Here is a 12016-nt window from a genome sequence, read left to right as displayed (position 1 = left end):
GCAGGATTCACTGCCACTTCCTCCAACCCTGCACAGAAACTGGGATTTGCTGAGTTTTCATTGCAACCTCGAACTGGAGCTGAAGCAGATGCCCAGGAGGAGCTCATGCACAGGCTCCCAGCTCAGGCCTCCCTGTGCAGCTGCAGGCTGTGGTGGGAAAGTTCATAGTCTCCACAGCAGCTCAGAAAGCTGGTGTGCAGCACCGTGGGATGGTGCGTCCATAGCTGTGCAGATGGGTGTCCAGCTGGGCACAGTGGTCACCACCACACCAAGGTCTCAGCCTACATTTCATTCTCAGCTGCACAAACACAAATTACATTGTGCAGTCCTCCGAGCTGATGCCTCTTTCACATACAAAAATGCTGGGGTTGGACCCCCACTTCTCTGCAGTTGTGGTGCAGCAACACAGGGGCTGAATTCTGCTCCCCTTGCTTACCCAAATCCCACTTGCCTCACTCGTCCAACACAGGGATGTATCCTGAGTCAACACAGCAATCGGTTCCGGTGGTGTGACCACATCCTTCCCACTGAGTTTCCTTTCTCCAAGAGCTTCCTCCAGAGAACAGATAGGGAAGCTGTCTTAAAGGTCAAGTACAAGTATGTCTAAATACATAATATGCACTCACCTGATTTAATCTCTAGTATTGGACCATCAACAATGAAAGGACTTGCTGGTTCAAAAATTGTACCCCTGATCTTGTGTTCAGTGGCTATGTCTTCAATTTCTGTAGCTGTTTTTACTTTATTTCTGTTTTGATGCTGAATGTACCAAATAGTAATGAGTTCAGCAGCTAAAATATACATTGTATCAACAAAATATTCTTATTTTTTTGTTTATACTTGTTACCTAAATATTTCTCTGGACACCAACTGACTCTTAAGAGGAACAATGATTTATACTTAAAGTTATCTACAGGGAAAGAATCAGAGAATCATAACTCATTCTGAGAAGGGACCCACAAGGATCATCAAGTCCAACTCCTAAATAAATGGCCTGTGCAGGAATCAAATCTGCAACCTTGATGTTATTAGAACCTTAGCCATGTTCTAAGCTATTAATGTTTTCTTTACCACTCCCATTTTTTTAGAATACCTGCCAAAACCCTCTTCAGTCACCTCTTTCACAAGATAAAGAATTCTTACCTATATAGAGGTAATTCCATATTTTCACTCACCATTCCCACATTTGCAAGTGTCTTTGTCAGTTCTCTATATAATTTCTGGAAAGGGATGACCAGAGAACACATAACTTTACTGTCAAAGCTCACAGTGTCCATTGCCATAGTGGTATGTTTTACTACTTGGTCATTTCCCAACTGTTTGTGACCTTCTTTTGGTGCTTTTCCTTTGGAGCTGATTCTTTCTCAGTTTGTGACACCTGGGCTCCTTTCCTGAGAGGCAATAATTAATTACAGCTAATTTAGAACCAATTGCTGCACCTGTGCAATCAGGGTTGGTTTTCTGCAAGTGTTTTACTTGCTATATGCCTATCACACAGTCAAGTTTCAGGAGATCTTCTGTATCAACTCATAGTCAGGCCTCTGTTGGTTGCCAGAGAATTTGCTATCATAAGCAAATGCTGCCATATTCCTATTTCCCATCTTTTTTCAGATTATATGAGGATATGTTATGCATATGATCATGCCAAAGAATATGCAATGAATCTTAATTGGTTAATTCCCTCTATCATGAAAACTGGCCATTCATTTCCACCCTTCCAATGTCATTAATCTACAGGAGATTCCCCTCCTCTGATCTAACTGGAACTCAGTTCTGTGGCTCCTCAAGTCCTTTAGGAACCTCTAAAAAATGTTCCATTGTTTTCATTGCTTTGTTTGTAAGGCAAACTGAAGCGACAGGTTACATATCTCACTTACTCCACCTGTTCTGGCAACATGCTGCCACTCCTACCAATCTGTTTTAAAACCTCATAAACTGACACTTCTCTTTGCACCAGGTCTTGGGGCAGATGAGCCAGGGAGACCTGCTCTGCTGGGGTATCCTCCCCAAACAGCTGATGTCACAGCAAGCAGATGTGCAAAATATTTGTGCATGTCTTCTATGGCTTTGTGTTCCTTGGGTGCCTCTAACACACCAGTCAACTCTCTGCCTGCCAGGCTCTCTGATAGGCTTCCTGGTGCAGACATGTCTGAAAATATTTGCTATGAATCTTTCTTCCTTTATGAGCTACTTAAAAAAATTTGCTTTGACCAGTCTTAGGGTTTAGTGGTTGTTAGCATCCAAATTTTCTCCTCAGAGTTTATTCTGTCTTCTTTGCTTCAGGAGGTAGAAAGGATTTCTGCTTGGAAATTATGTGGGGTGAAACCAGGAGAATGTGGAGACAGAGCCAATTAGGAATGTCCCAGGGACTCTGAAACAAAAGTGAATGTTGTCTCATGCTGTCAGCAGACAGAACAATCTGCCATGTGTGGGACTGATGCATCAACATATCCCAGCACAGAGAAGTGTCTCATCTTCCCAAGCAAAAACAGTGGCTGCAGTGACTCCAATGAGACATGGGCAGGGTTTTATTGCCATAAATAGAGGAATAAATTGACCTGCAGTGCCCCCATTCTTGCATTCAAAATGTAGTGGCTGACTTCAGCCACCAGCTAAATGTGCCATGGTGATCTTTCCTGTGATGCTGACAGTGTCATGTGTGGCAGTGCTGGATATTTCCTCAAAGAGCATTTCGCTTTTCCTTTCAGGGCCACCTTGAGGAAGCTGCGCCCAGAGGACATGTTTGAGACATGGGTAAGCACATGGTGGGAACCATTGTGTCCTCTGCCAGCTTCCAACAAGAAACTGCTGCTCAAGAGCTCTAGCCTCTGGCTGGGCAAAACATTATCTTTCCTTCCCTGCAAAATTACTCTCCCTCTTCTGGGAAAAAGGGAAAGCCTTGGCTGTGATGCCTAGTGCCTCAGTTCAAACAGGGTGTTTAAATGCTTTGTGCAGCAGTGACGAAGATCTGCTCCTGTTTGCTTCACAGGAGGAAGAGGGAAGGCTAAGCAATGTGCCAGGCAGGTGTGGGGCCTTTGTAGTGATCCTACCCAAGGATGCTCCATCTCAGCTAAGCGACATCAATGGTGCTAGTAGGGTGATTTCTGTGGCCTACTCGCTGGGTGAGCTATGGAGATTGCGCAGATGTCTCATGGAAACTCACAGAATCATAGACTGGTTTGAGTTCAAAGGGACTTTAAATATCATCTGATTCCAACCCCCTGATGTGGAAGGAACACCTTCCACCAGACTAGGTTGCTCAAAGGCCCATCCAACCTGACCCTGCACGCTTCCAGGCATCCACAACATCTCTGGACAACCTGTTCTAGTGCTTCACCACCCTCACAGTAAAGAATTGCTTCCTAATATAGAGTCTAAACTACCATCTTTCAGTTTAAAGTCATTCTCCCCTATCCTGTCACTTCATGTCTTTGTAAACGTACCAGAACAGTTGTACAATTCAAAATGGAAGTGAAGGCAGGCAGTACAGTTAATTATACAGATTTCAAAGTAGATCGTACATTGACTGTACTTCTCACAGTGCAAGCAAGATGCAAATCAGCAACTGTGAAGAACTAACCCCCATTTTGGCCCTTATCACACACACAGCACTCATGTGGTCTGAAGGGGTCGGGGAGAAGAGAAGGGTGAAAATGAAAGAAAAATTGTGTATAACAAATTATCCCTTCACTGTGAGTGAATATGGTGTTAAAAGCTAGTCAGAGGGTCTCAACTGACAGATGAATGCTGAAAAACAAAGCTGAACAGGTACTTTACAGACATAAGGAAGATGCAGTCATTTTTCCAAAAAGCTCAACACATGTATAACAATATTCAGATGTCCCCTTCTTGGCTGTGTAACATGAAACAGCATGGGACTCCAAAGTGGCAAAAACCTTGGGAGTCTTTAATACAGCAAAACAAGAAGTAATAAAACTGAACCAGGAGTTATGAGTCACTTAGGCAAGATAGCTTTTCATTTTGTTTTGAAATACAGATTACGTATAGAGCATAGCTTCTAAGATCCACCAAAGCCCATCCAAAGTTTTTAATGGAATTTTAGTGAGTCCCAAATTACACATACAGTGATTTCACTTTCATTTTGACTATATTCTAAAGTAGCCTCACAAAAAGTGTGAATTACCAGTGGTGGGATGCTTGCTCAACCAGCAGCCTGGGAATACAGAGCTTGCCTCTGCTATGAGCAGTAGACTCATAACTACAGAAGACAGGGGGCTGGATTTTGATCTCACTGCAAGTTTACAACATCCTCCCTGCCTTCACTGGAGTTAGTCCAGTTTTGTTCACTACCTTGTAGGCCAGAATAGAGCTGCATTATATTGGTATATACACGTAATTATATATGGCATATAGATACATACTTTTTATTTTGCTGTCTGACAATGCTGCTGGTAAATATGGAGAAAAAGCAACAGTGTAAATTTTGCCAGCTGTAAGTGGTCTGAATCCCAAGTAAATCTGCCTGGAATGTCCTGGTAAAAATGTATTCCTTGAAGACGTCCACAAAGGATGAGCATCCACTATTATTTTTAAAGATGATATTTTCCACTTAATCTTTCAGGGCTTTTTTCCCTTTCAGTATTTGATGGTGGCTTTATCACCTCTGGGCTCAGAAGGGAAAGGAAATTAGCATTTAGATGGGATTTTTTTCTTTCATTAAAGCCAATTGAAGTGGAAGCTGGGACCAACAGCGGGTGAGGAAGGTGAAACCGATCCATGAGATAATTCAGAGACGACATTCATAGCAGACAGATGATGAACCAGCAAGCAGATCCATTGGTCTTTGCCAATACCATTACTCGTGTTTCATGGAGAAAAGTAATCCACCAGACTGTAATTACTATCCTCCACTCATTGGAGCCCTGAAATGAGCCCCCCACTCAATTTCCCTCACTGCTCATGGAGACCCTCACCTAAATCAGAAACATTTCACCTCCAAAAAGGAGCCCAAATGAGCCATCTTGCCTCTTATATTGTGAAGCAATTGTGAGCCCTAAAGGAGCATGTTTTGGGGTTGAGCATGGTGGCTCATTTGTTTCCTTGCAAATCATCTTCTGGGAGCTGAAAATTTATGAAGGTAGGTGGCCACAGGCATGAAGGTGGAGCCTCTGTTTTTGTGCTAGAGAGCCCTTGACCTTTTCTGTAGAGAAGCTTTTGCCTCACATCCTTGCCATTGCCATCATGGTGCTCACCTCCTTTTTATCTGAAGAGCTCCAGCAACACTACCCAAACTACCCCCTTCAGCACTAAATACCTTCATGAGTCAACCTCACCTCGGCTCCCATTTCTGGTTTCTCACTGGGGCTCTAGTCAACCCTCCCTTTGTAACTGTCCTTTTTGAAGGCATCCCACTGCTCCTCATCTCCAGCAACCACCCAGACTCTGTCCTCCCTCCCTAGACCTTCAGTAATAGTTGTGTTGTTTCCAGGAAGATGACATGGAGGGTATCCACATCGTAGCCTTTGCTGAAGAAGATGACCCAGGTAGGAGGCCATTTTCTTCCTTGTGTGACTCTCCATTCTTCAAGAAAGTGTATTTTCATCTGCTTTGTTTGGATTGTAAACACCCATTGGATGTTTATGCTAGCAAGTGTGCTAGTCAGAACTCAAATTTTGGATAGAAATGGATGATTGCCTGGGAAAAAAAGGTAATTCCCTCCATCCCAGTACCAGGATCTGCTCCCTACTTCTGCATCCATCTTGCTGTTTGGCTCTGGAAGAGTGCTGAGGGCTGAGTGTGGGATAGGCATGTGGGAAACCCAAAGCCACCAACTCCTGAAAAGCCGTGGTATGAGTGCTTCTCAGAGCCATCAGCAAATTGGAAAGCTTTGACCTCTTGGGGGCTCAGTTTTTCCCTCACCATGAGAAAATAGTGACATTGTTCCATTCCACTGGAGGATTATAGAGCTTAATTCATGTGTAACTAATTTCAATACCCGAGGAGGATGCTTGAAATTAAAAGCCTTATTATCAAAAGAAAGCTCTGGGAAACAGCATTTTAATGAGAACTATAAACAACTCCTGTGTCCATAGGGGAGCCAGGGAAGCTGGAAACCTCACAAGCGAAAAGTGCCTGTGTATTTGCAGGAGAGTTGCAGTGGTTCATATATCATTTCAGATGGTTTTGAGTTCCTGGAAATCCTGAAGCAGGTTGCCAGGGACAACACCGATAATCCCGACCTGAGCATTGTCTGGATTGACCCTGATGACTTTCCTTTGGTGAGCATCAGAGGCTTCTTGCCTTTCTTGGTTTAATTTGTGGATGGGGTGGGCATGAGGGGGTGTGTGGGGTGTGCATGTGCACATACAAGTGCAGAAATTGCCCCAGGAAATCTGGGACAGGGAAAGATGGGAAACTGGACCACAGGCCATCCCCTTGAAAGCTGCTGGTTTGGGTCTCTCTCCCAAGAAGGCGTTGTCTTGGGAACAGCCCTGGAGTCTGCATTTTAGTTTGCCATGTATGGCAGCCCTAGCTTGCGTTCACCCTCTCCTCTCTCCTGTGCACACATGGATGCACATTCCTCACTCCACAGCCCAGCTGACTGAACTAATGCAAGGGGGCCTTGCAAGCACCTCTGTCTGAGCCTTCTGTCTCACTCCTGCAGCTCATCACTTACTGGGAGAAGACCTTCAAGATCGACCTGTTCAGACCACAGATCGGGGTGGTGAATGTCACGGATGTGAGTAGCATGTGCCCAGAAAATTCAGTGATCCCAAAATTAGGGTGCTGGAAAGGCTGGACCCTGAGGTACACTGGAATCAGTGGGATTTCCACAGTTAAGTGCAGGTAGAACAGGCTTTTTACCCTGGGGAAAAGTATGATGAACTCACCAGGGGTTTGTAACACCTGCTGCAGGGTTTCTAACACCTCTAAGGTTGGGCTTGAGGGCTTTAGTCTGAGTGTGGTTCTGCTGCCAAATCACACACAAACCACATCTGCTGAGGACAGCACCAGCCTCTGTGGCATGGGATTCAGGGCTTAGCTCAGTTTTGGTTTTAAGGTCTTGCCTTTCCACCCCGACTCACAACACGCATGTCTGTCCATTCCCTGTTCCAACAGCTTGGGTGGCTTTGTGGAGGAAAAGTACGTGTAGCTGGAAAAGAAAGCCATGCTTAGGGGAGGACAAGAGGAGAAAAATGAGGTTATTTTTTTCTACAGAAGCAATAGGGCACAGCTTGAGTATAGGAGGGAAAGATTGTCCCCAACAGATGACAGGAGAAACTGCACAGCTTGAAAAAAGCTAAATAAACACACAGCTTTAACAGAAGTACAGCATAAACTGGTAATCAAGGGATCTTGCTGCAGTAAGGAGGGTGAACTGGCATCCTTCCCTTCAGCCGCTGCTGTGCAGGTAGTGCTGGAGGGATTTGGGTGGGAAGAGGAGACTTGCCTGGCCCACAGGTGGTAATAGTGAAGGTTTCTGTGCCATCCCACAGGCAGCAGCTGCAGAGGGAGACCTTCAGAGGCAGGTGCTACTTTGGCACAGCTTAGGGAGCAACAGTACCCACAGTACCCACAGCTGTGCTATTGGGACAACTTTCTAGCAGCTACTGTTTTCACTGTGGTTGCCTTCAAGCCAGAAAGCCATGGGACTGATCCAGTGTTACCCACACACTGTGAGCTTTTAAGGCAGATGGGAGAGGAACCCATTTGAGCATCACCAGTAGAGCTCTCAGGAGAGCTGCTGAGTGCTATGTAACTTGTTTCACTGCCCTGACACAGAGAGAAACCATTCTTTTCTCTTTCTGACAATAACAGTCCAGATGATCAGAGACCCCGTAATGCAGCATGCCTGGCTCACCTATTACCTTAGTTTATCTTTAATGTTTAAGTGCTGGGTGTTTGTTTTAATCTCTCTAAAATAAACCTGTGTGGCTATGTAAGTGTCTCTGGAAGTAGAAATCTCTTCACCAAAGAAGTGTTTGTAAATTGGTGCTTGACTTAATGTTTGAAATTTGAGTCATAAGTGAACTTGATGTTTCATCAGAAAAGAGCAGAGAGGGATTTAAAATTGGGACAAGTGTGTGGGGCTGGGTGCTGGTTTGGCTCAACACTGACCTTGCTTCCAGCCTCCACATTCTCTCTCCTGTCTCGCTTGAGAAAAAGAGGGACAGCGAGGGTGTACTGGCTGGTTGTGCCTCTGGTTCTAACAGATGCTGCAAGGCTATAACATGGGAGACCTGGTGAGGAAGGCAAAGCAGGGGTGTCGTGAAGAAAGCAGAGCCCCTGGATCTTGCTCATCCCACTGAGGGGGTTGAGAGGCTGACTTGGGAGTCACAGAGTAGTTTGCAGCCCTGGCTGCATGTGAGCTTTTTGCCTGTAATAGAGCAGTACTTCACCAGACCATGACCTAGAGAGTGAAGACCCAGTGAATTAATGCTTCGTAGCAGAATTGTTAAGGGAGAGACAAAAGGAAAAAGGGCCAAAATAGCACCTGTCACATAAGATCATGAGAGAAATGAATGGACAAGCCAGAAAGAGAGCCCAAATCTTCCAGTCTTTTGCCCTTAATACTAGCCCTTAGTGCAGTATCTCCCTTCATTATACTTAGTGTGACTGTTCATGTTTAAGACATATCAAAGCTACATTAAACAGCAATTGATGGAAGTTCATGGAAGTCAAGGAGTGTCAGCGGCATGAGAATCGTATGGAAAGCAAAATTAGGTAAGAACATATGCCTTGTTATTCAGCAATCACTCAGAGACCTGTAAAATTCATGCATTATCTGGCTTTGATGTAGTAAATGTTTCAGGTTGTTGATTACAGTATTTGCAGGTTTTATTTCATTACTCTTAAGTTCTTTTTTTATTTCTCAAGAGAGATTTAGGAAAGTTCTAGGTTGGTGGGTGATATCTAAAACAAACATTGAGCTCATTTTGTTATTTCAGTGTTACATCACTGCATTCAGCCAAGTTACACAGGTACAAAGTGGGACTTACACAACAGAGTGAAAAGAAACACTGCTGTTGGCTTCAGTGGACATAATCCTCATGACCCCATCGCTTCTGTAAAAACTTGCCAATGCAAACACTAGAGCTCCCAGCAGCCCCAGCTGGCTCATCACGTTGTGGTGACTGTGGTTCAGGACTAGGGCCATGATCCCCTGCAAAATATCACTGCTTTATTTGCACAGCACCGTCTCAAGGTGAAATGGAGCCATTCCTCTTCCCATTATTTAAGTGTCACTTTTTTTCCACACACACAGCCCTGGGGTTAGGGATATGAACATTTCAGTGAATCAAGAGCTGCACACCTCTCCAGGGTTCTTTTTTATTACAGTTTTGGTGATTTAGGAGGAAAATATTGTATGGGAGACACAGCTTTCCTTGAGCAGAAATTGGTCTGGCTTTTTAGCAAGCCATAAATCAAAGAGAATTAGGTACCACTGACAGGGAAAGAAGTTGGACGCATTTGCAAAACCTAGTAGTTATCTTCTGGTATGTGAAGATGCTTCTGCAGCATCAAGTGCTCAATGAGATAACCTCACAGTGCCTCTGCAAAATAGGAGGCTGATCCTGTTTTATGGAGAGGAAACAGTGAATGGAGAGGCATTTACCCAAGGAACATATAGCAAAGCAGAGAGAAAAACTTTCATTTCTAGACTTCAGAGATCACATAAGCTTGTTGTTCCTGGGTAATAGTCACAAATTTGTCATGTTCTTACTGAACTCTCCCATCCCCTTTAGTTTATGGAAGTAATGGTAGCTGGAAGGAAAGAGCAGGGTCACCTGCAGTCCAGGGAATTTGTGTTTCTCACTCTTCAGCTGAGATGCATGGTGTGCTATCTTGGCCATGCATGGGAGCATGGTTGAGATGACCTAAGGGAAAGGTCTTCCAAGAACAGGAACCATTATCACATATGGAGAGTCCAGGGCAAGGTCCTGAGGTAAAGGTGATTGTAAAAGAGGTTGGGGAGAGGGGTGCTGACAGGGAGTTGTGAAGGCTTCAAGGAAGAGGCTCCAGAAGGGCTCTGGATGGATGGAGGGAAACACTGTGATGTCATTCAAACTGGGGTGATGCAGTGGGTGCTGGCAGAGGTCTCTTTGATATCTCTTTATATAGACTTGGAGTCTACAGAACTGTCCAGATAGAGTGAGGAATATATCAAATGGGCAATGCTCCTGCTCACAGGTATAGACAGTGGGCACACATCTCATCAGGGCACTCAGCACCACACACTCCTGCAAACCTGCTGAGCAGTTCCACTGCCCCTGGTCAGATACAGCAGCAGTCCAAGGGGAAGTGGGAATCCCGATGCATGGGAAGAGAGATGCTCTGGCTGAGCCTTCCCACAGGCTATAGAAAGAGGGAGACAATGCCCTGCATCCCACCTGAGCTGCAACCCTCACCCCCCAATAGCCATGTACCCCTGTCTCTTCCCTGTGTCCCTGAGGACAGCTAATCCCTCATCACCTCTCCCCACAGGCTGACAGCATCTGGATGGACATCAGAGATGATGATGACCTGCCCACAGCCGAGGAGCTGGAGGACTGGATAGAGGACGTGCTTTCTGGGAAGATAAATACAGAAGATGATGATGATGATGAAGATGACGATGATGACGATGACGACGATGATGACGATGATGATGATGACGACGATGATGATGATGAAGATGATGATGACTAACTGTGACTCTGTGCAGTTTGACTTGTGGGGCCCAAGAGCCCTCGCCCTGTGGCAGGTCCCTCCACTGGAAGACCTATGTTTGAGCATCAGCAAGCACCGCTGCTCCTCTTTTTCCCCCGCCCTGCCCCGCTACCCCTGCCCTCACCCTTGCTGGGACCCCCTCGCCTGATTCCCAGCGGTGCTGAGCCACCAGGACTGCCCTTGCAGAGGGTAGCACCTGCAGGCACCCAGCACCACTGCAAATCATGCCTCCTTAGTAAGGACAGTAGGAATCTTCAGGGAATCTGCCCCGAGTGTCCCAGGGCAGGAGAAAAGTGCCTGCCTGCTTGCTGCCAGAGGGATGCAGGGAGCCAGTTTGTATTTTCTGTGTTCATCAGCCCAGCACTTAACATCCAAAGACCAAATCTCACTTCAAGACATAGGGAAAACCGTAACTGTAAAGTTTAGCCCTTTTATTAAACACAATACCCTTTGCAGCTACTCTGCCAAGACCACTCAATCCTGCAAGTTCTGCTGTGGGAGTCTGTAGCTACTCCCTAACATGCTGAGAGCCAGAAAAATGCTTTGGGAGGGGAGGGAGGTTCTAGGGATGCTATTAAAGTTTTCAGTGATTCCACATAATGACAGGATATTCTTGTCTGGCAGTGCAATACAAAACCAAACACAGGGTCCCCTGTCTGAACCTCTCTCTTCTTAAAAGCTCAGGTCACAGCTGGAGTCAGTGCAGGGGGCCTGACATGAGACAAAAAAACTCATGAGTTCGTGAACTGCTGGACAGGCCGGTAGAGCTCTGAGCCCAATGGGAGTCCAGACGACTGAGCTTGGGCACTAAGCTGAATCAATCAATGGAAACATTCATAGGGGCTGTCCCTGAAGCACTCCTATTTTCCATGACCTTCCAGCTTTTGCTGACCCTTCACCCAAAGCCCATGTAGCATCTTTTCCTATGATCAAGGTGTTGGGAGGGAACACATCCATACAAACATATTAGATAGGGGCTGAGGTCCTTTGGGGTGTGACCAGTGGAAGGATTCTGTTTGGCTTTTGAGTATTTAGTTGCACAGTTGCTTGCTGCTTAGAGACTTAGATATCCCATGTAAGCCTCTTTTGACTGCAGGCAGAGAAGGAGCTCAGTGTACCAGTTTGCAGTCAAGGGGGTGACTCACAAAACCAAGAGTCCGTACCACAGTCCTGTCGAGTGCAGCACCATCCATGTGCAGGTCACTGTGGCAGCACTAGGTCTCCCTGCTTTCCCATGCTGACAAATTTCAATTGTCTTAGCTTCTTATGTTTGGCAATAGTGCAATGAATGGAGAGTTCAGAGATGGTTTTATCTTTATGAATACATTTATAAAAATGTTCTTCA

At 45.5% G+C, this 12016-nt stretch overlaps 1 protein-coding gene across 1 annotated transcript in view; it reads left to right on the top strand.

Moving 5' to 3' along the window:
* CASQ2 (calsequestrin 2) overlaps positions 1–12016 on the top strand; it is a 33283-nt gene extending 21267 nt beyond the window's left edge. The window contains exons 7-11 of the mRNA XM_079305811.1: positions 2709–2754; positions 5450–5504; positions 6139–6239; positions 6626–6700; positions 10447–12016. Of these exons, the coding sequence (XP_079161937.1) occupies positions 2709–2754; positions 5450–5504; positions 6139–6239; positions 6626–6700; positions 10447–10650 (481 nt within the window). The 3' untranslated portion in view covers positions 10651–12016. The remainder of the gene's footprint in view (positions 1–2708; positions 2755–5449; positions 5505–6138; positions 6240–6625; positions 6701–10446) is intronic.

The sequence above is a fragment of the Erithacus rubecula genome (genome assembly GCF_903797595.1).
Source record: "Erithacus rubecula genome assembly, chromosome: 1".
NCBI classification, from domain to species: domain Eukaryota; kingdom Metazoa; phylum Chordata; class Aves; order Passeriformes; family Muscicapidae; genus Erithacus; species Erithacus rubecula.
The sequence above is the reverse complement of the archived record's forward strand: the minus strand, read 5'-3'. Positions and strand labels throughout refer to the sequence as shown.